Source organism: Lissotriton vulgaris, chromosome 9 (genome assembly GCF_964263255.1).
Source record: "Lissotriton vulgaris chromosome 9, aLisVul1.2, whole genome shotgun sequence".
NCBI classification, from domain to species: domain Eukaryota; kingdom Metazoa; phylum Chordata; class Amphibia; order Caudata; family Salamandridae; genus Lissotriton; species Lissotriton vulgaris.
In genome coordinates, this window is record NC_141697.1 from 140638649 (window position 1) to 140663156 (window position 24508).

The window sequence follows — 24508 nt, forward strand, 5'->3', positions numbered from 1 at the left end:
GTTGCTGGGTGCGCGCGCAAACACTTAACCTACATAGCCTCCGAGTTTAGCCTTACTGCTCGCGCCACCTTGCCTAGAGGGTGAGCAGGGGTTATCTTTGGCGTGTAACTCCCTTGCCCTGACTTAAAGTGGTGGCCTCTGACTGACTTTGGCGCAAGCCTTGGCCAGCCAGAGATCCCATTTCTAACATCTATCCATGGGGAAATATGAGTTTCCAGCAGCAACCTCTGTGCTTTGATTCCCGCTGGGGCAGCCAATGCAGTACCATGACCCAGATACAGAACTCTGCCATTTTTAAAGGTATTGGATAAAGCCGAAACCTTGCGTTAAAGGAGGAGGACAGTTTGTCAAGATTTTGTTTATAGTAACACGAGCCTAATGAAATTCAGGTGCTATTCTAAGGAGAGTATGGTATGTGGAGTCCAGTAGAGACCAGATTATAGATAGCTTCAAGGGGCTTGGACCTATCTCACCACCAAAAGGCTGCACAAGATGGTCATTAGGATTGCAGATGAATGCCCCAGGTGCAGGCATTCAGACGCTGGCTTTTTGCATATGTTTCGGGACTGCTCATTCCTAAAACCCTGGCTACACTGACTGATAGAGCAATGGGTTGCATGGCAAGGGTCTGTCTGTTGGGCTTGATGTTCACTTAAAAGGAGGAGTAACAATCCGGGTAAATTTGTGCAACTGGCCCGGCTCGTAGCAAAGCTCTGTATAGCATTGTCCTGTCCGTCGACCATAGCCCTAGGTAAGGAAGGTGTTACCGAGGGACATGAAGAGATGGGTGGACACAGAATGTACAGTAACAGGGCTGTCAGTAACCCAGATTGGAGGATGTGAGATTTTGACTGTATGGGACTTGCTGTTGTTAGAGAGGGAACAAGACTGATTTGCAAAGATATATTTGGAATGGCACAGTGGGTGTAAAGCGATGGCCTGGAATGTGAACCAGAGTTCTCACCAGTGGCAGAAATCAATTCAAACAATCCTCCCATCATCTTGTTCTTTTTCTAGTTCATGGTAGTTGCACATAGTATTTTGTATATAGAGTTACAGGTTGCAGGCACTGTAAATGGTTCCTGTCTGGATAAACAAAATGAGGATGTTTCTTTAAAAACTATTCAATACTCTTGCATGGGAATGAATTATTGTGTTCATGAAACACACCTTTTCATCCAAAGTGTCTATAAGATTAAGGGTGCCTTGGTAAAGTGAAATCAATAGCTCCGCACAGTCAATGTTTTTATCTCCTCACAAATGTATTTAACATTCTCTTCAACTATGATCCAATCGATTAAAAAATGAATTTCTGGAGGTGGCTTAGTTCTTTTGTTCTAAAAGAAAGAAAGATTTATTTTCTGATGTTCATAACTATCATGTTTTTCTTAAGCAGTTGTCCTCTATGTACAAAAAACTGAAAGTTTGTGTACTTCTTTGTTTGCTGGTGTATACGTGAGCTAAAGAAGCGTGCAGTTGTGTCTCTAACAGAAACGTTAGAGACACAGAGCAGATCTCGAGCCAGGGACCAGAATAATGTCCTGAACAGACCAGAGTTTATGTCTTTGAACCAGCCCTTGCGGGGTAACCCGGAGAACTGGGGTTCGAGCAGGAATCAGAGCGCGCAGTTTTCTCAGTTCGCATCGCCCAATGAGGGCACCAGCAAAGACCACCGGCAGTCACATTCATGGTAATCCCGATTTGAGATCCATGTCGATGTTCACTCAATTTGCGATAGCTTTACCCGAGCTGAGTTGCTGCGTGGCTGTGTGGGGCTGTGTGTGTGTGTGTGGGGGGGGGGCTGTGTATGTGTGTGGCACTCTCAGTGTGTGTGTGTGTGTGGCTCTGTGTGTGTATGTGTGGCTCTCTGTGTGTGTGTCTGTGGCTGTGTGTGTGTGTGGTTGCGTGTGGCTCTGTGTGTGGCTCTGTGTGTGTGTTTGGATGCAAACGTAATAGGTCTCGCATTTGCGAGAGATTAAGCTATTGGCATTGTAAATGACAATGCCATTTATGTATATGTTTTAAAAACAAAAATAATGTCATGAGCAATGCCAATAGCTCTAACTTTAACAAAGACGAGACCATTGCATTGTAAATGATTGTTATTAATTAAAATCGTACAGAAACAATTCTGTGCATTTATAACTACCAGTGTTAGGTCTGCATTAGAGGCTGACCAATGACACCTGTGAATCATGTCACAAATATCTATTGTTGGACTTGGCCCTTCTGGCAGGTTCACCCCTAAACTTTTTGCTTTGTGTGGTGACCCAGTGCTAGTGATTTTTGGCTTCTGCGCACATTCACTGTGTCCCAGTGGAAAGTGCGTGCGCACTCTGAGTGCGTGTTGTGAAGTTGGCCTGCCCTTCCATAGGAATGCATGGGGAATGTATGTGTCCCTGGTAGTTCCTGATGCGTGGGAAGTGCAGGTGCGAGTTTGGTATGTGCGGACTCGTGTGATTGAATGCTGCGCAATGATGATTGCGGCGTGATTGTGTCTAGTGTGGAAGTGCCACTTCTAGAAGTGGGTATGTTTGTGTAATTTGTGTCTGGCTTGTGATTGGCTGGAGCTAGCTGGTGAGCCTGGCTCCATGAGTCATGATGGGTCTGCCCCAGTGGTGAGTGTTGAGATTAGCATGAGTGATGTGAGGGAGGAGTACACCTGGGACCTGAATAGGGCTGGGCTTTCCCCACACAATGCTGGCTCCGCCCCCTGTGGTGCATCTAATAACCCTAGCCTGCCTAGTGAATAGAAAGGGTGGCTGAGGAAAACAAAGTGCTCCAAAACCAGCTGCAACTGGTTTTTCCCCCACCCTGCACTCTGAGACAAAGGGATTTACTGTATAAAAAGAGGTTGTGACCTTTACAAAATGTTCTCTTGCTGGATCCTTTCTTGAGGGGGGCTGCTGCTGCTGGCCGCCAGGAAGACAGCCACTGGGGATTGCCTCCCTGCCTAGGAGGACCCTGTGAGCTGGCTCTGGGCCCAGCCTTGCCCCCCCCCACCTCCCAAAGGACTTTTTGGCTGTGACTTGCCCTGGACTTCTGGGTATCAAACACTTGGGAGCGCTTTATTTTGCCACTAGCGCTTTGGAGCGCTGTAATTATCCCCCTAGCACCTTGGGAGCGCTCTCTGTTCGTAGCCGGTGCCCACCCGGCATTTTCCTTGCTTAATTGCCAACTTAAGCCCCTGGCAGGTGCCCACCCACCAAGGGACCTGGTGGCATTTTGTGCCCCCAAGCGAGTGCCCACCTCGCTTTATTATTGATTTTGAGGGAGCCTACCCCTCATTTTGACCCCCGAGATCACCGCCGCCGGCCCGGGGGTCCTCTGTGAGGCGCTGTCCCGCCTCCACACTCCAGGGCCGCGCTGCTATTGGCCGCAGCCGCGACCCGGAAGTACTTGGTGCCGAAACCGGAAGTCGACGGGAGCCCTCCCCGCGCTCCGGTTCAAGGTGGTGAGGAGAGGCGTCCTGAGGGCCCAGGAGGACGGGAGCTCACCCGGCCTCCACCCGACGCGAGAAGAAGCCAGAAGCCGGTGTTTGGAGTCTCCCACGGGGCTCCCATGAGTGAGGGAGAGCCCCGTGGTGACCAGTGTAGGAGTCCCGGCAGCAGGGAAACACAGCGCGACGTCGGAGCCTCCCCGCAGCAGAGCCCGGTGAGTGTTGATGGGCGGGGGAGAGCTCCGGGCATGTCCACAGAGCCTGAGAGAGGCTCCACTAGCTCCTCAGTAACTGAGAGCAACCCCGGTTGGCAGAGGGCCGCTGCCCCAAAGTTGCCGCACCTTTGTTCGAGCCCCCGAGAGGCTCCTGAGCATTTTGCCATCTCGAGTCCCCCTGGGAGGGACTCCCAACGAAGGTGCACATTTCCATTCGAGCCCCAAGAGGCATTTCTCTATTTCGAGTCTCCAGAAGGGGGACTCCAACAAAGGCCCAGTATTGTTAAGAGCCCGGAGAGGCTCCAGGGGCATTTAATTGATCAGAGCCCATGGGGCTCAAAGGGGGGGCACAGTGTATTCCAAGCCCACGAGGCTCCTAAGGGCCCAGTTGTTTGGTCGCAGAGCCCACCAGGCTCCCACGTGCTCTTGGGCCCCATTGCTTGTTCAGCGCCCCGAGGAGAGCCAGGAGGCACGCTGGTGCCAGGCTCAAGCTCCACAGCTGTCCAGCACTTAGTGGGCAGCTGCTCCGTTTAGGCGCCCCCTGACATTGGGACACAGGGCGTTTCCGCCCCAGAGAGGTCAGTTGACCTGGGACAGCCACAGGTTTTGGCTTATGTAATTTCTGCTCAATTGTTTTGTGCTGCACCTCTGAATGTGTTTTTATGTGTCATATGCTTTTCCCTACACCTCTGAATGTATGTTTATGCACCATGTGTTTTCTTCCCTACACCTCTGAATGTTGTGATGCATCATGTGTAATGTTCTCATGCCTATACCCCTAAATGTATAGTGATACTTAACTGGTTGTTCTTTCTAGTACAGGTGTTGCTAGTGAGGTCCTGGTTCCCTGCGTAATATTCTCCTAAGGTGGTTAGGGTTGCGTAGGTGGTACTTACCTCTTACCAGTGATTACTGGTTGTGTGCTCTATTTTCTATTTTTGTGCTACAGTAATTACCATTGTATGTTCTACAAAGTGCTATTTCTACAAGTATTCTAAGTCTAAAAGTGCATATTCCTGACAGTGGTCCATGTGGCCCTGTCCTGTACATATATCCCTGTAAATTCTGCCTGTGCCTGTTGGCACATTGTAAAGTGTGTTTTTTTATCTAATGTGTTTGGTACAATACAGAGGCTATTTTTATATATAACCTTGTGTGGAGTTTCATTTGTGGTGGGCCTTGGGTGTTGTTGCTGGGTGCGCGCGCAAACACTTAACCTACATAGCCTCCGAGTTTAGCCTTACTGCTCGCGCCACCTTGCCTAGAGGGTGAGCAGGGGTTATCTTTGGCGTGTAACTCCCTTGCCCTGACTTAGAGTGGTGGCCTCTGACTGACTTTGGCGCAAGCCTTGGCCAGCCAGAGATCCCATTTCTAACATCTATCCATGGGGAAATATGAGTTTCCAGCAGCAACCTCTGTGCTTTGATTCCCGCTGGGGCAGCCAATGCAGTACCATGACCCAGATACAGAACTCTGCCATTTTTAAAGGTATTGGATAAAGCCGAAACCTTGCGTTAAAGGAGGAGGACAGTTTGTCAAGATTTTGTTTATAGTAACACGAGCCTAATGAAATTCAGGTGCTATTCTAAGGAGAGTATGCTATGTGGAGTCCAGTAGAGACCAGATTATAGATAGCTTCAAGGGGCTTGGACCTATCTCACCACCAAAAGGCTGCACAAGATGGTCATTAGGATTGCAGATGAATGCCCCAGGTGCAGGCATTCAGACGCTGGCTTTTTGCATATGTTTCGGGACTGCTCATTCCTAAAACCCTGGCTACACTGACTGATAGAGCAATGGGTTGCATGGCAAGGGTCTGTCTTTTGGGCTTGATGTTCACTTAAAAGGAGGAGTAACAATCCGGGTAAATTTGTGCAACTGGCCCGGCTCGTAGCAAAGCTCTGTATAGCATTGTCCTGTCCGTCGACCATAGCCCTAGGTAAGGAAGGTGTTACCGAGGGACATGAAGAGATGGGTGGACACAGAATGTACAGTAACAGGGCTGTCAGTAACCCAGATTGGAGGATGCGAGATTTTGACTGTATGGGACTTGCTGTTGTTAGAGAGGGAACAAGACTGATATGCAAAGATATATTTGGAATGGCACAGTGGGTGTAAAGCGATGGCCTGGAATATGAACCAGAGTTCTCACCAGTGGCAGAAATCAATTCAAACAATCCTCCCATCATCTTGTTCTTTTTCTAGTTCATGGTAGTTGCACATAGTATTTTGTATATAGAGTTACAGGTTGCAGGCACTGTAAATGGTTCCTGTCTGGATAAACAAAATGAGGATGTTTCTTTAAAAACTATTCAATATTCTTGCATGGGAATGAATTATTGTGTTCATGAAACACACCTTTTCATCCAACGTGTCTATAAGATTAAGGGTGCCTTGGTAAAGTGAAATCAATAGCTCCGCACAGTCAATGTTTTTATCTCCTCACAAATGTATTTAACATTCTCTTCAACTATGATCCAATCGATTAAAAAATGAATTTCTGGAGGTGACTTAGTTCTTTTGTTCTAAAAGAAAGAAAGATTTATTTTCTGATGTTCATAACTATCATGTTTTTCTTAAGCAGTTGTCCTCTATGTACAAAAAACTGAAAGTTTGTGTACTTCTTTGTTTGCTGGTGTATACGTGAGCTAAAGAACCGTGCAGTTTTGTCTCTAACAGAAACGTCTACTGCCCTGTGCTGAAACATCTCTGCGCAACCAGCTTCTGATGGCAAGTTGATTTCGGTGATGGCTGCCCAATGAGATCTTCAGCATTGTGTTGAATGATCAGCTGTCTGTGACTGATTATCACAACTTTCAACTGCTATTCTCCTTGTATTCCATGAAGGTACATCGACGTCATAGTATAGTGAGATGGCATCTCAAATGCATGAGTTTAGGTACATAAATAGGAACTACAGTAAGTTTGATTCAGTGCACCAGTAGTGGAAAATGTTAAAGTTCATACATTGGCTCAAATTATTTGTACCTAGGTAAGTCTTCAGCAGAGCCGGGGTCATTTCATACCATCATCCTGTTGCATACCAATTATAAAATCTCAGCTAAAGGAATTGACAGTTATATATTTACATTGGTAAATGGTCTAATTATATCCTGAACAGAATGGATTTATATCTGATTGCTCAATGGCCATGAATACACATTTTTAGTAGCGGTAAGGGTTCTTTTTATATTTCTAAAACCCTCTATCAATCAATCAATCAGGAGTTTGTTAAAGCGCAACTACTCACCCGTAAGGGTCTCAAGGCGCTAGGGGTGGGGGGGGGTGCAGGTTCCATTCCATCAAGGAGGGGGTCTGTCGAAGAGCCAGGTTTTGAGGTTTCTTGCGAAGATGGGGAGCGACGTTGTCTGTCTGAGGTGGAACGCAAGGGCGTTCCATGCTTTGGCCGCAAGGAAGGAGAAGGAGCGGCCTCCCGATCTGGTCTATCTGGTGCGGGGGACCTCGGCGTAGGAGAGCTGGGCTGATCGTAGGGTCCTTTGGGGTGTGTGGAATTTGAGCCGGCTGTTCAGGTATGCTGGTCCGGTGCCGTGGAGGGCCTTGTGTGCGTGGGTGAGCATCTTAAAGGTGATTCTCGCCTCGATGGGGAGCCAGTGGAGTGTGCGCAGGTGCTGGGAGATGTGGCAGTGTTTTGGCAGGTTGAGGACCAGTCTTGCAGCGGCGTTCTGGATGTTCTGTAGCTTGCGGATGAGGTTTTTGTTTATTCCGGCGTAGAGTGCGTTGCCGTAGTCGAGTCTGCTGGTGACCAGGGCGTGAGTGACTGTCTTTCGGGGTTCGAGGGGGATACATTTGAAGGTCTTACGAAGGAGGCGGAGGGTGTGGAAGCAGGAAGATGAGACAGAGTTGATCTGGCGGTCCATTTTGAGCTCGGAGTCCAGGATGATTCCCAGGTTGCGTGCGTGGTCTGTGGGCGTTGGCGGGTGTCCGAGGGCGGTGGGCCACCAGGTGTCGCTCCAGGCGTCGGGGTTTGGGCCCATGATAAGTACTTCTGTTTTGTTGGTGTTTAGTTGTAGGCAGAAGTTTTTCATCCATTTGGCGACGGCTTTCATGCCTTCTCGAAAGTTGCGTCTGGCGGTGTTGGGCTCGTTGGATAGGGAGAGGATGAGCTGGGTGTCGTCTGCGTATGACACGATGTTGAGTCCGTAGGTTCTGATGATGGGGGCAAGTGGAGCCATGTAGATGTTGAAGAGCATCGGGCTGAGGGAGGAGCCCTGGGGGACTCCGCAGGTGGTAGGTATGGGGCTGAGAGGAAAGGGGGGAGTCTGACCCGTTGCGTCCTGCCGGAGAGGAAGAAGCAGATCCAGTCGAGGGCCTTGTCCTGGATTCCTGCGTCGTAGAGTCTGCGTATTAGGGTGCGGTGGGAGACTGTGTCGAACGCCGCTGATAGGTCTAGGAGGATGAGGGCTACTGTTTCTCCTTTGTCCAGTAGGGTGCAAATGTCATCTGTTGCGGCGAGGAGGGGGGTTTCCGTACTGTGGTTTTTTCTGAAGCCGATTGGGAGGAGTCGAGGATGTTGTGTTCTTCAATGAATGTGGCGAGCTGGCTGTTGATGGCTTTCTCAATGACTTTCGCTGGGAAAGGGAGCAGGGAGATGGGTCTGTAGTTTTTGAGGTCGGTGGGGTCCGCTGAGGGTTTCTTCAGGAGGGGGTTGACCTCGGCATGTTTCCAGTCGTCGGGGAACGAGGCGGTCACCAGGGAGCGGTTGATGGTGTGGCAGAGCATGGGTGCGATGGTGTCAGCGGCTCTGTTGAAGATGTGGTGGGGGCAGGGGTCCGTGGGGATTGACTTCATTGTCTTCAGTGTGTCTTTGGTGGTGAGGGCTGTCCAGTCATCAATCGCTGGTTTCCGGGTGTCGGGGTGGTTGGTGAGGGTTCAGTGTGTTGGTTGTCTTCGTCGAAGTTGTCGTAGATGCTCTTGATTTTGTGGTGGAAAAAGGTGCTGAGTTTGTCGCAGAGGTCTTGTGAGGGAGGGATGTCGGTAGACTCGCTGGTGGGTTGGGCGAACTCCTTGATGATGCTGAAGAGAGCCTTGGGGCTGTTGATGGGCTGAATGTGGAACAGATGTTTGGTTTCGTGAGTTGTGGTGTTCTTTTCACTGTATTGCATCATTTTAATTTGCCATCCTGGCTTATGAGGCTGATTGCCTTTTGCTATCATCAATCGAAAGTCAACATTTTTATAAGCAATCAGGACGTAGTGTTGGCAGCTGTTACCATGGGTATGTGTCAGGAATGGTCTTCTCTTTTCTGTTATTTTCACCTTTATATTGAATCTGTAGACATATTTTTAAGACCTTTCCATGACTTAATCTCATGGGTAAGGGAAATTAATGTTAAATTATATCAGGAATACATAGCACTGCTTCTTATGGCTAATCTGGATAAGATATCATCCTTCTTTACCGCCATCCATTTGTTAATCAGCTTCTAGATATAAAATGGAGAAACTCCTGTTGGCTGCACTACAGGAACTTCTGCCACCCAACTTAAAACATAATTGTGATAAAACCGCTATCCGATAATTGGGTGTAAATTGCCCGAAATACCCCTCGCTCGCGGAAATTGTTTGATTTAAATTGCTCTCTGTTGCTATGGAGAATACACTACTTACCACCTCGATGGACAGCCTTTCCATTATCGTTAATAGGCGGAGTGGTGGGGATTAAAATGTTAGTGTTGCCTCTTTTTTTTATCACAATATCAAGTTTTTTTTGTCCCTATACTTTTTTTTCTGAAGCCAAGAGTGTTATCCATCTTTATTTTGGACTCGCATATGAGGCTTCAACGATAGCCATTACCTAGTCAACGTGTTATCTCAAAACGTATTACCATGCTGCATTTGGCATGCATGTTCCTCACCTGGGTATTACACATGGGATTGCCTGGTTTAGCAATGGATATCTTGTCAATATGTTAAACTTTGTGGTGCTCCCAGGTCTTCCATGTAACCCCAAATCTTTCAGGTTCAAGTTTTGATCAACTTAGCCACCCAATGTATTGCATTGTTCCAATATGTTCAACGCCATTATCTACATTCTGTGACTCTTGATCTGCCTGCTCTAGGCACTTTCTATTTATGGATTTTGCCGAGGTCTATAGATGGCAAGAAATCAGTGTGTCAGTTAAATGACTTATTCACATTGGAGCAAATAAAAGATCTGACCCGATCCTAAATACCAAGCAATGAAGATAATGATTGGTTGTATTTTTCTATTTACAGCTTCTTTAGTAATCTATAGGTGCCAAAATCCATCAGGGTTTGGCTAATCTCCTCTAGTAGTAAGAGCTGTATTTAAATAGATGCATGGCATGCCAGGCTAGGAAGCGATGGATTGGATGGCAGCCTAACTAATATTTCAAAATAGTGAAGCTAGACCGAATTGACCCAACACTAGCATAATTCTGCATTTACTCTGGCTGTCTTCCCTTATCAGGCTCCCTTTTAGGCAGTTGGAGTCACATGCTTTGTTGTTTTTCACACTTGGAAATGTATTGGCAACCTAGTTTTCACCACACAAGTCCCATATCTTCCACTTGTTAGAACCCAATCCCAAAATTGCTTCTCCACCATTCCTGATTGCTAATATAGAATTTCTTGGGTTGACGTAAAATCGATTATTGTATCCTTATTCTGATCCCTCTGAAGTTTTACTAATGGTTGATTAAGAACATTGCTACCATTTGAAGACAAAAATACACTTTGTAAACTTGCAAAGGTATGGAGAATTCTGATTAAATAGCGGGATAGGAAATGTGAAAATAAGGTGGGTCTTTTTAGAAATTGATTAATAAAGCTTGAATATTGTTTGCTACTGGTAATGTAAAAACTATGGAAATGTATGTGTTGACTCTTTTTTGTATATGTATTAATGCATTAATACTCCACGTTGTGGTCTGCACCCCTGTTCTGTTGCTGAGGAATGGCAGCGTTAGGATTGTGATGATCTTATATATAATATTAAATATATATATATATATATATATATATATATATATATATATATATATATATATATATATATATATATATATATATATATATATATATATATATATCACTCTCAAACGATCCCGTCGCAGAGGGAACAGCTAGGCAAGTCGGTGCTTGGTTCGGGGCCAGGACCGGGTCCCGATGTCTCTTCTCGCAAAAAAGGAAAACCAGCACTCCGCTCTTTGGAATTATAGGTTTATTAAGACACTGTTACAGCCTACGCGTTTCGAACCAGATGGTTCCTTGTCACAGCAGTGTTACACAGTTGTCCTACTTTCCTTACAACTATATATCTTTCAGTGCTAGTCAGAGTGCATTGTGGGACATGCAGTTTAAGGCTTATTTTGCTTAATTATTTTTAACATTTTAGTCATGTTAACATTCTTGTGCATGCTACCATTTTACTAAATTGTAGGCTTAGTGCCATACATCAGTTTCGTTTTTTTGAAAGCACTTTGACTGTGTGTCAAGGCAGTGTCTATGATTGTACAGTTATGGAAATGTGTCCTCCTGGTTTTTACCATGTGGTGATTTATCAGGCTGTACAAACAGTTTGATTCCTCGGGCTGAGTGCCCTTGTCACTGCCATTAATTAGACACTTCAATGTACATTCGCACAAAATAAAGAGAGCAAACAGTTTTCAGTCATAAGTGGATTCCCAAATGTTGAGTTCCCTTTGGCATAGTTCAGAGTACATCTTTAAAGGTGAAAGTAAAGTTCTTCGCTCTCGTTCAATCCTAGCGGTTGTTTAGTGTTGAAGCGCATGATTAGTCTTGATTCAAGTCTTCTTAGCTTTTGTTTTTTATTTCCACCACGTTCATGTTGCTGTATTGCTGCCAGGCCAAAGAAGTGGGTATCCTTCCACGTTTTGTTGGGATGGGTTGCTATGTGTTTTTCCATAGCATATGTGAAGTCTTTATTTTGTATCGCACGGATGTGCTCCAACATTCTTTTTTTCAGGGTGCAAGTGGTGCTGCCAATGTATTGCTTTCTGCAGTAACATTTTAGCATGTAGACAACAAAGCTAGTTTCACACGTGATGTGCTCTCTTATGGTATGAGTCTTGCCTTTGGGATCATTGATTGCTTTCATATTTTTTCCTATTTTGCAGGCTTTACAAGTGGTACATCTTACGAAACCTTTCTTCTTTTCCGTAAGCCAATTAGGCGTTTTCTTTTCTTCGTAATGTATATATATATATACATTATATATATATATACATATATATATATATATTTTTTTTCAGCAAAGACGTTTCTATCAAGAAACACGCCGCACACTACTCCGTATGTTAAATGCTTTGGTTTATTTTCTGTAGGTTCCCCACCTACGCGTTTCGGACATGAAGCTGTCCCTGGTCACGGTACAAACAATAGTCCATCATTGCTTTTCACATTAAATACCTGTGGTCTCCACATGGCAATTATGGTGCATTGTGGGCCCAGTAGTTTTATGGATTAATGTAGTTCCAAACCATGCAGTATGAGATACCGGATCCAAGCATACTTACGACACCTGTCGAACTCTGTGTAGTATGAGAGACGGTGAATGGCAATGCGCGCAGGTAGGTCAAGAGAGACCGTTAATGATGTAGCTAAGTTGGCTTGCATCGTGTGGCGCATATTGACATCTATTTCATGCAAAGTAATGGACTAAGTGTCCGTGTTGGATATATTGGCTGAGTGCCCTGGAGTTTGACTGTGTCGTTTTTTGCTTTAGATCAACAGTAGTCATAGTGCATGGATAAATTAAAATCAAATTGCATTTCTTAATGTCACATACATTGAATTCATGTTGATAACTAGAAACAGAAATTACTTCACTGCTAGTATATACTTATTGCTCATTTAACTTGTATGTTTTAACTGTAATCAGAAACTTATAAGTGTACATAAAGTTCCTCATCGGCGTTGAGACCCCAAGGGCTTCTAGTTTTGAATCTTATTATTAATTTTGACTCAAGCCGTCTCAAACTGGTTGTTCGATCACCTCCTCTTTCATTTTCACCAACCAACGCTATGCCCGAGTATTTCATATCCTTCCAAGTTTTTCCTGGATGTGAACTCAGATGTTTGGCTGTTGCATAGGTTGGGTCATTGTTCTGGATTGCTCTAGTGTGTTCGAGAATTATTTTCTTTCGTGGACAAATTGTCGAGCCAATGTATTTCTTGCCGCAGAAACACTGTATTTGGTACACCACAAATTGTGAATCACATGTTATTTTGTCCTTGATAACAAAAGTTCTTCCCTTGGGATCAGTTAGTGATTTCAAGTTCAGACCAATTTTGCATGCTTTGCATGTCATGCATTTGGTGAAGCCTAGTTGTCTTTTTTCCAGCCAACTTTGAGTTCTTATTTGCTTGAAATGGCTGTTCACCAGTGTGTCCCGGATTGATGGAGCTTTGCGATATGTCACCAGCGGATTATCACCAATCAGACTGCCTATCTCATTATCTTTCTTGAGAACGTTCCAGTATTTGGACAGAACCTGGCGGATTTTGTAGCTCTCCTTAGAGTATGTTAGTATTAGTCTCAGTTGATCATCATCTGTGTTGTTAACCATTGGTTTCTGTCTTGTTATTAGTGTTTCTTCTCTTGTCTTGGCTCTTGCTTTTTGTTCTCCTTTGATTATATCAGCGTGTTTGTATCCACGTTTGGAGAAACGATCTTTGGTCTCTTTGAATTTGTTCTCCATTTCATTCTCTTCCGAACAATTTCTCTTCATCCTTAGAAATTCCCCATAAGGGATACTTTTTTTCAGAGAGGTGGGGTGGAAACTAGTTCCGTGAAGTACACTGTTTGTTGACGTTGCCTTTCTGAATACAGTTGTTTCTAGTTTGTTATTTTTAACATAGATTTTTGTGTCCACAAATTCTATTTCTTCTTTCTGAATATTTGACGTAAATTGTAGTCCAACTACATTGTCATTGAGGATTTCAATATATTCCAGCAGTTTCTGTTTCGTACCTTTCCACAGGAGGAACAGGTCATCTATGAACCTAAGCCATATAACCACATCCGTGGTATATGGTTCGTTTTCTTCTCTCCAAGCTATGTTCTTCTCCCACCACCCCATGGTGAGGTTGGCATAGCTTGGAGAGAATGAAACACCCATGGCACATCCGCATGTTTGTTTGAAGATTTTTTTATCAAAAGTGAAAACGTTGTTGTCAAGGCAAAATGTCATCATATCTATTACCATGTTGGTATGTCGTAATTCTGATATGGGTCTTTGACTTAAGAAGTATTTGGTAGCAACCAGTCCTATGTCCCGCAAAAAACGACACAGTCAAACTCCAGGGCACTCAGCCAATATATCCAACACGGACACTTAGTCCATTACTTTGCATGAAATAGATGTCAATATGCGCCACGATGCAAGCCAACTTAGCTACATCATTAACGGTCTCTCTTGACCTACCTGCGCGAATTGCCATTCACCGTCTCTCATACTACACAGAGTTTGACAGGTGTCGTAAGTATGCTTGGATCCGGTATCTCATACTGCATGGTTTGGAACTACATTAATCCATAAAACTACTGGGCCCACAATGCACCATAATTGCCATGTGGTGACCACAGGTATTTAATGTGAAAAGCAATGATGGACTATTGTTTGTACCGTGACCAGGGACAGCTTCATGTCCGAAACGCGTAGGTGGGGAACCTACAGAAAATAAACCAAAGCATTTAACATACGGAGTAGTGTGCGGCGTGTTTCTTGATAGAAACGTCTTTGCTGAAAGTATTGTTGCGAGGGTGTCCTGAACCTTGCCGCCGGTACCAGCTCTTTGATGCTCCTCTCATTTTGGGACATTTGCTCGTGATATATATATATATATATACTAGCAGCCCGTCCCGACGTTGTCCGGGTATGAATTGCTGCCGGCCAGTAGTATATTGTTTTGTAGGATTTCGTTTTGATAGCATTTCTTATCTGTGACAGGCCTGTGAAACGCTCCGATTCACAGTGCACTGCTGATGCACTTAAGAGTGCGCGTTCAATAGTGTGTGAACTCGAGTTTCCCTACTTTATTTTTCCTTGCAATATTATATAGCTCGAACTCAACAACATGGCATGAGCACAATTTACATTACAGCTGTGATAACTTCTCGGACCAATCACTAATGCACTTTATTATGTTTTGTGGCCACTTTGATGCCATCAGAAAACAGTAACTGGTCCCCATATTGCGAGAAGCCGGTTTCTCACAAGTACGGCCTGCACTCCTATATCTACAGTTGTTGGGTAGTACCAGGGTAATCTTTGGGGTCGCAAGCTTCTTGGTTGCTTCTATGCGTATTAAGACTAAAAGACTGTTGGTGAATGTTTCTGAGGTGTGATTTTAACTTAGCCCTCTGTATGTCATGCTGTTTTACCCATATATTATGTATTTTATGACAATGAATTGATTTAATACTGTTTTTAACATATGAACTGTTTTGATTTTTAATGTATTGGAACTGCTTTTATGATTTTAATTAATCGAATAAAGTATGAATTGACTTGACATTACAGAAGAACACATTCATTTGTGGTAGGCACGGGGAGACAAAGCGATTTGCCTGGAATCACAGGATGTTGAGCTGATGCCGAGATTCGAACGTAGCTCCCCAGCTCTAAAGTTCGCAATTCTAGAACTTGTCAGCGGGAGGTGTGTCTAAAAGTGTATGTCGTGCTGGCCATCAATGAGAGAGACCTGTGCATTTTTCAAATGGGTGGTGACAAAATATGAGTATGTTGCTGGAGATGTGGGCCGCCGTGCCACCAATGAACTTACCAGGGGAGGGTAAACGCCCATTATCCCGCCACTTTCTTTCCGCATACCATCACTCTGCATACTTTCATTACGCAAGTACCATGACTCCGCAATGCCATTATAACACATGGCATTACATTTTATATGCTTTTACCACGCATACATTTACAACTAAATTTGTTGTAAATGCATGAATGGTAAAAGCATGTTTTTTTAAAAATGTTTGGATAAGGTAAGTATGGGTATAGGGGTATATGTTTTGGGGTACTGAGGTATATGTTTTGGGGTGTTTGGGTATTTTAAGGGTTCAGATATAGTTTTGGGTTATGGGGTACAGGGGTAGTTTTAGGGTTTAGGGATAGGTATGGGTTTTGGGGTACAGGGGTAATTTTAGGGTGCAGGGCTAGGTTTGGGTTTTGGGGTATAGGGGTATTTTTAGGGTTCAGGGGTAGGTTTGGTTTTTGGGGTATAGGGGTATTTTACGGGTCATGAGGTAGGTTTGGGTTTGGGGTACAGGTTTATTTATAGGGTTCAGGGCTAGGTTTTGGTTTTGGGGTACAGGGGTATTTTTAGGGTTCAGGGCTAGGTTTGTGTTTTGGGGTACCGGGGTATTTTTAGGGTTCAGGGGTAGGTTTGGGTTTAGGGGTACAGGGTTATTTTTAGGGTTCAGGGCTAGGTTTGTGTTTTGGGGTACCGGGGTATTTTTAGGGTTCAGGGGTAGGTTTGGGTTTAGGGGTACAGTGGTATTTTAAGGGTTCAGGGCTAGGTTTGGGTTTTGGGGTACAGGGGTATTTTAGGGTTCAGGGGTAGGTTTGGGTTTTGGGGTACAGGGGTATTTTAGGGTTCAGGGGTAGGTTTGGGTTTTGGGGTACAGTGGTATTTTTAGGGTTCAGGGCTAGGTTTGGGTTTTGGGGTACAGGGGTATTTTTAGGGTTCAGGGGTAGGTTTGGGTTTTGGGGTATAGGGGTATTTATAGGGTTCAGGGCTAGGTTTGGGTTTTGGGGTACAGGGGTATTTTTAGGGTTTAGGGATAGGTTTGGGTTTTGGGGTACAGGGTATATTTATAGGGTTAAGATGGGTTAGTGTTTAAGGGTGTTGGGGTATTTTAAGGAGTAAGGGTGGGTTAGGATTATGGGGTGCAGGGTGGGATTATCACACGATATGAGACATGGCATGAAGGGCGGAACGTACCACACGCCCCCAGCGTTTGTCACGCCCCAGCACACACCCACAGCACAACGCAGACACGCCCACAAGGGACTACTATGCTGGCACAGATCTTTTATCTTTTAAATGTATATAGTGGGCGTCTGCATAGCCTATATCCTTCTGCTTCAACTGCCCTTTCCAACGCTGTATTGGGTGTTGTGATTGGTGCTGTGGTTCCTGAGATTACCCGCCTCAAAGATTTGGGCTCTCTCTTTAATATATATATATATATATATATATATATATATATATATATATATATATATACATATATATATGGCAAAAACATTCCCTCGTAGGAAGAAATCAGAGGCCAGAGGGGTGTCCAGGGTCAAACAAACAGCTTTATTCCCTCAGGTTACAGTGGCGGCGAATGCATTTCGGCAGTAGTGCCTTCCTCAGCGCCCTGCGCTGTAACGAGTCCATCACCAGAGTGTTGTTTCCTGCTCGTAAGTACCTGTCAGCACTGGTGCCCCTCCCCTTGAAGCGATAGGCACACCTTTATTAGTTCAGGAAGTGGCAAGGAACTACCAATCCCAGAGTGCACTGTGCCGGCGCTGGTGGGTTGGTTGCAAAGGAGAGTGGGACAGACGGTAGGTCCGTGTTGACAAGCAGGAAAAAGGTGCAGGAATGCTCAGATCCCTTAAGAAGTCCGCGTCTGTGACCTTGGGTCCCCTCGTGCCGCTCGGCCAGTCGTTCCCGGTCCGCTGTAAGGTGGGGGCTGCCCTGTGGAAGCATCACTACCCTGCGAGGTCAAATACCTCAGTCCATCCTTACAAGCCTGAAATTGGCTGGCGGTCACCGGAGTTATATATATATATATTGTCAAGAAAGCATTGTGGTAGTGAGTCCAATGACAATTTATGATGATGTAGATTTTAATGAACTGGTTTACTTGTTTCATGTTGTACATGTATAGAAACAAAAATAAATAGACTACTAATTGCTTTCGTTCGTCCTAAGAGACAATTCACAGCACAGTCTGATTCTTTTTAACACTTGCTGCCCGACAACTTTCTTTGGTTTTGTGTGGGCTCTAATTATCTCTGGTTTTATCAGTTTACACAGAAGACAGGTATAACCTGTCACTATTCTTCAAAGAATGGCATACCCCAATACAAATATCTCACACAAAAATTGAGTTTCTGAAATGTATGGTACAAAGGTCTCCTCCTTGATTTGTGTGGTGATTTTCATTTTCCTTTCTTTTATAAATTTGAATTATATTTATTGAGCATTAATAAATTGTGCACGATGCATGTGTACTGTGGATATGCAGTTTTGCAGTTAACCACTGTATACTAAAGTTGTAAAGAGATTATGCATCTTTGTTGCTGTGTTCATAGTGAAGAACAACCTCCTCTTGTTAGTGGCACCAATGCTTATCGACTGGCTGATATTGGCAATAAGGGTTCTTCCTCACTTTTTCATGACCACGTATAGCTCTGCTGAGACTTTGGTTTAGTCCGGTTTGGTTCTGGACCTACGCAAGTCCCTCCTCCTGTTGTGGCACATAAATAGGAGTGTGTACAACATATGCATAATCAGCCAGGTTTAACACACAAGTCTTACAAATGCTGGAAGGAGACATCAAATAAGGCATTCATTCTAGAGCAGTTTGTGGCATTATTTGTAGTAACTCCTTATGATAACAGTGAAGGTAATGCATGGTTTGTATTTTCTCTCTCTAGCGTGAGACGCATCCTTGCTACAACCTGACGGTGAAAGTCCTGAGAGCCACAAACATTGACCGCACAGATTCTTGTGAGTAATTGTTCTATCATTTACAAAAGTAGTGAGAGTGTCCCCTCAAGATGGTGACCAATCCTAAATTGACAAACCTTCCTAAAAAATAAAGATTCCATAGAAACCCCTCTTTGGTGTGGAGATTTGGAGGAAGAATGAAGGACCTCCTGAAAGATTGACTATAACTGTTGACTCAAAGCAATTATAATTCCATAGAGAGGCTGGCCTTAAACTTAGTGCTGTGTGTCTAACATTTAACATTAATATGGTATGCAAACTGTGTAGCTCAACAAAAACTCTCAGGAGACTTCTTGTTCCTGGAAACAAACATATCACACAGACCAAACACAACTACTCGAAGCAACCTAGAGCTCCAGCTGAAATAAAAGTGGTTTAGTGATTTACAGAACCCCAAAAGAATGTTCTCTGGTGTTTAATTGAGAAGAAGGTCTTCCCAAGCTTTTGCAGCAATGCGTGAGAGGCACATAGGCTATCGCTTTGTTCGAAATCCAGGTATTAGTGTCAAGGATAAACACCCTGATTTCCAGGACCCAAAAGGACAATACCAACTAAGCTTCTAAGCAATGAAGCCTAGGGACTTCCTGTAAAGAGTGAGGACTTCAAAACAATCTGCTTCCTCACTGGAAGCCAGAGGAACGACACTAATGCTGGGGAAACCTGCATGATCCCTCTTTTTTAGATGCATTTAAATCTGGGCTGCCACATACTGTAATTTCTTAAGCAGTGACAACAAGTAATCCTGAAGTTCTAAATTAACATTGTTAAAATATCGTGATCTAGACAAACCCAGTGCTAGACTCACCGGGACCAGATGTTAAAAAATTAGAAATGGAAATTGGTGATTAATTAACCCTCAAGTGCAAAATACCAGCCTACACTAACTTTGTTTACTGAGATTTCAAGGAAAGTCAGACACACAACTAGATTTTATTTACAAGAGAGACTGGTTCTCTAGAATTGCCTATTACCCTTGACCACACTTCCTTGGGCAAGGTAGTCGTAGCCACAGTTGCCACTACACTCTTAGTTTTCTTGGAGTTACATTTGACTGGTTATTCCCTATCTAGTCTATAAAATCCTAACCCTAAAGATCTTAAGAGGAAAATAGGTGATTAATTATTGAATTTTAATTGTAGTTCTGGCAGTGCTGAACCTTCTGCAACACCACCATTGAATCTTTCAATTTTGGAGCAGAAATGGGGGCATGTAAGCTCTATTCAGCCCAGCTAGTCTGTCTGAATGGAATGCTTGAAGGCGTTGAAGGCTGCAGACAGGTCTAAAAATATCAGTGCCACAACACTATCTAGATTCAGCGCAATTCTCAAAGTGTCCACGTTAGAACTGGCTATTTCTGGTTGGCTAAGGCTTACACCAAAGCCAGGCAGAAACCACCATTCTAGTCAGGGCAAGGGAGTCACACGCCAAGATAACCCCTGCTCACCCCCTTGGTAGCTTGGCACGAGCAGACCGGCTTATCCCGGAGGCAATGTGTAAAGCATTAGCGCACGCACACAACAGCAACAACATCCTAGGCACACCACAAAAGGAACTCCACACAAGGTTATATAAAAATAACTTTTGTATTGTCAAAACACATCAGATAGTAATCACACAATATACATTATGCCAACTGGCATGGGCAATATTCACAAGGGATTATTTACAGGACAGGGCCACATGGGCCACTGTCAGAATCAACACTTTTAGAACTAGAAATACTGTTAGAAAAAGCACTTTTGAACATATAACAATCAGAAGTTTCACACATGATGCATAGAACATTCAGAGGTGTAGGAAAGACACATGATGTATAAACATACATTCAGCGGTGTAAGAACAAGGCACATGCACATCAAACACATTCAGAGGTGCAGCACAGGAAAACACATGATGCATAAAAACTTTCAGAGGTGTAGGTAAGACACATAATGCATAAAACACATTCAGAGGTGTCACAGGCATAATGGCATAGCACATTACGCATAACTCACATTTGGGCCTAACCGGTAAAAATACAGTAGGCAATCTCCTCACTAGTCTAAACACATTAGACTCTGCCTCCTAAGAATAAATCATTTTTAGGGGCGTAACTCACATAGTGAAAACATCTCACTAGCATAAAATAACTTCATAATCACAGTAACAACACATTGCGCAAAAATCACATTAGGCAATTACCATTATAAACATAGTAAAATCACATTCCGCAAAAATCACCTTAGGGCCTTGCGCCCTACCCACATACCAGTCCACTGGCCATTTCAAGAAGGGAACTCCAAAGCCCTGTGTCCAGAATGTCAGGGCGCGCTGCCAATGCAGCGCCAGTCAGGGGTGCGCCGCCGGCGCAAACCTAAACGTTGCAGCTGCCCACTACTTGCTGGGCAGCTGGGAACAGTAACAGGGCCTAAACGTTGCAGCTGGCACTAAGTGCTGCGCAGCTGTAGCAGGCCTGGCACCACTGTGCCATCTCTGTCCCACACAGGGACTCTCTTTCTCAAATTGCACCTAAACGGTGCAGCTGCCCACTACTTGCTGGGCAGCTGAGAAACAGCGAACTGCGACAGGGGCCCTCACTGGCCCTTAGGAGCAAACTGCGCCCACTGCTGGAGCCACCCAGGATCTGACACCAAACATGCCCATCGTTGGAGCCCACAGGTTCTACAAATAACATTGCCCCCATAGGTAGGAGCAGCCCGCTGTCAATGGGGCCGCTCTGAACAGTCGAAATGCCCCTTCTGCTCTGGGGCTTCGTACTAAACAACTGGGCCCCCAAGCCCCTCACAGGGACTTCTTAACAAATATGGGCCTGGGTTGGAGCCCCACGGGGCTCTAAAAGAAACCATGCCCCACTGTTGGGGCCGCTCGGGAGAAGGGGCACCACTCTGGTGCCTGGGCGCATGTGTGGCCTTTCCCCCCCGACCCAGCTGTCTACACTTACCGGCTCTCGGCGGGGGAAAGGCTCCTCTCATTGTCGCGGTGGGGCAGGCACTGGTCATGGCCTAGTGACCCGCCTGCAGGATCATCAACGGTGCTGGCGGGGCTCTCTCTCCTCATGGGAGCCCCGCCGTCTCACTACACCGAACTTTGCTCGCGGGGCTCTCCCTCGCTGGCTGCTGGCAAAAGTTCGGGGCTCTCCCTGCACTCGGGAGCCCTGGCAGGAATGACCGGATGCTTCCGGCTGTCCCGCAGTCCGGCCCCCCCGGCCTGGCTGACTTCCTGTGCTGAGGGCCGCCAATGGCAGCGCAGCCCTTGGCAGGGAGGCGGGCGTAGCGCCTCCATATCGATCTCCGGGTCAACGGCGGTGAAACACGGGTGTAACACGAGGGGTGGGCACCCTCGCCAGATAAAAATAATTAAAGGAGCGTAAAGCACGGGGCAAGCAGGGTGGGTACCTGCCAGCAATCAAGTAGCTAAAAATAAAGCGCTCCCAGGTGCTAGAGCGATGTAAACTGCTCCCAGGCGCTTAGGGGAAAAATAAAGCGCTCCCAAGCGCTAGAGGACCAACAAGGTCCAAAATAGAAGTAAAGCGCTCCCCAGCGCTAGAGACACCAGTCCAGGACAAAGGTCAGGCCCCCAAAGGTTTCACGGAAGTCCATCAGGCATCCAGGGGCTGGGCAGGGCCCAGGGAGGCAAGCCTTCCCCCGGGTCCAAGCAGCAGCACACCCCTGGCAGGATTCAAGTCAGAAACAAGAACATTTTGCAAGGGGACACAGCCCCTTTTTATGCAGAAAAATCCTTTGTCTAGCAGGGTGCAGGCAATGTGAGAACCAGCTACAACTGGTTATAGGGAACTCCTTTCACTGGCCAGGCTAGGGACATCAGACGCACCACAGGGGGTGGAGCCAGCATTGTGTGGGGAAAGCCCAGCCCTATTCAGGCCCAGGTGCACCCCCTCCCCTCACATCAGCATGCTAATCACTCCATTCACCACCGGTGCAGACCCACCCAGACTCTTGGAGCCAGGCTCACCAGCCAGCTCCAGCCAATCACACGCCAGACACAAATTACTCAAATATGCCAACTTCTAGAAGTGGCACTTCTACACTAGACACATTCATGCCGCATACATCATTGCGCAGCATTCAAACTCACGAGTTCGCACATACCAAACTCGACCCTGCACTCCCCACACATCAGGAGCTACCATGGGCATACATATTCCCCATTCATTCCTATGGGAGGGCAGGTCACGCTCACCACACACACAGAGAGCTCACGCACTTTACACTGTACCACAGTGAAAAAGTGCGCAGAGACCTAAAATCACCAACACCAGGTCACAGAAACAAGCTAGGATAAAGCAAAAAGTTTCGGGGTGAACCTGCCAAAAAGGGCCAGGTCCAACAGACCAGCATAGAATGTGATAGCTGCGTCTGTGCAAAGGCCTGGATAACATTTTAATTAGAAACACATTGCTCACAATAAAAGATTGTAGTTGGATGAGTACCACCTGCTCAACTAGTGTAGGTGGATAATGGAGATTGGAAGCAATGTGGAGATTTGATAGGTCATTAACATCGATCAAAGTTTTATTTATAAGTATAAACAAAAGCCTCCTTCCATATTTCTGGAAGCAAACACTCTTCTAACAATATGTTTACAAACTCTCTCATTCATCACGTGAGATAATAAACATGGCGGGAGCCAGAAGCTTTATGTGCTAAAACCATTTCTTCAAACTAGGAAGCTGACAAGGGTTAGAATGCCCTAACCAGGCTTACGCTCACAGCCTCAGTCAGAGGTTGGGACATCTACGTCTGTCTTGATATTACTTCTCTATATTTGCCCCTGCCTATGGATCACTTTAGTTTTTTCATATAACTGATTCAATACATTCTCTAGTGAGTTCAGTTTTTATATTTCCAGTTTTCCTTAGTGAACTCTCAAATCCTTCTCCATATTTCCTTATTGGGTCTACTTAATTGGGGATCCCATTAGCAAAGTATAAGTTTGTGCACCTTCTGAACACACCCACAAAGTACAGGGAAATTATTTTTTAGTTAAGACATGCTTTAGTCCAGTGTTTCATTTGTAAATGAACGAGTGCCGGTGCCCAAACCTGCGGCTGGTGCAATTAAATGTCGATGTGCAGACTATCAAGGCTGCGTAATCTTGGATTCATCTAAGACCTCTTTGATCCATTTCCAGACACCCCCTTATCTCACTCTTGCCAATTCCTATATTACCCCTTTGCGAAGTTCTTTTGACTTTCTCTTTCTCTCTCTTTCCGTGATTTCCCACTCTTGCTCTCTGTACGTGTCTAAAACAGAAAATAAGTGCCGGTCCCCAAAAATGAATTACACAAATTAAGCACTGCATTAGTCGTAGGTCATCCAACATTGCCTTTCAAGAAAATTTGTTTATCCTTTTTAGCTGTGAGGAGAGTTTCATTAAACAATTTTTACCATTAGATGATACATGGGTTTTCACTTTCCATAATTGGACTAGTCTCTCAAGGGCCTCCTTTTCCTTCCCAATCCCATACCAAGAGAGGGGTGAGTTTTTGTCTTCTGTTAGCTGAAGGTGAAAAGTATTAGCCCATTGATTTAACCAAAGGACAGGGAAGGGGCTGCAGTCTCTTTGCATTCTCCACCCAGACAATGTCAAGTATTTGTCCTACAACAAACCGCGAGTTGGATGCAATACGGTCAGTCTACATTGCCCAACAGTGATTCTACTTAGGAGTTTCTGACTTTTCACTCCATACATTATAATCACTTCATACAGTTAGGGAGTTCATATACACACACAGCACAGCTACCAGGTACATCATCTAATCTGCAAACTTCAAATCAGTCCCGTGAAGCCCTCATGTCCATAATAGGTATGAAGTTTAGATGGTGGAAAACTGACATTAAATTATTAGAAATGTTGTAATTAAAAGTTCTTTTAGTTTATACTCCATGCATCTATTTCAGTTATTGCAGCCAAATCCACTTGCATTTTTTTCTGTGATTTTATGAAAAGAGAAAACCCTTCCAGGAGTAGGATCGTTCACTAGTGGTGGTCTGGTCTCCACTGGGTCTCTGTAAGAAACAGTATATTCAGTTCCTGACTAGAAATTGTCAATAATATGAGATTGGCTTTTACCAGTTGATCTACTGTTAAGA

At 45.0% G+C, this 24508-nt stretch overlaps 1 protein-coding gene across 1 annotated transcript in view; it reads left to right on the forward strand.

Moving 5' to 3' along the window:
- The window catches only part of PLA2G4F (phospholipase A2 group IVF), a 299483-nt gene that overhangs the window by 49453 nt on the left and 225522 nt on the right, over positions 1-24508 (forward strand). The window contains exon 2 of the mRNA XM_086937219.1: positions 18323-18395. Within this exon, the coding sequence (XP_086793345.1) occupies positions 18323-18395 (73 nt within the window). The remainder of the gene's footprint in view (positions 1-18322; positions 18396-24508) is intronic.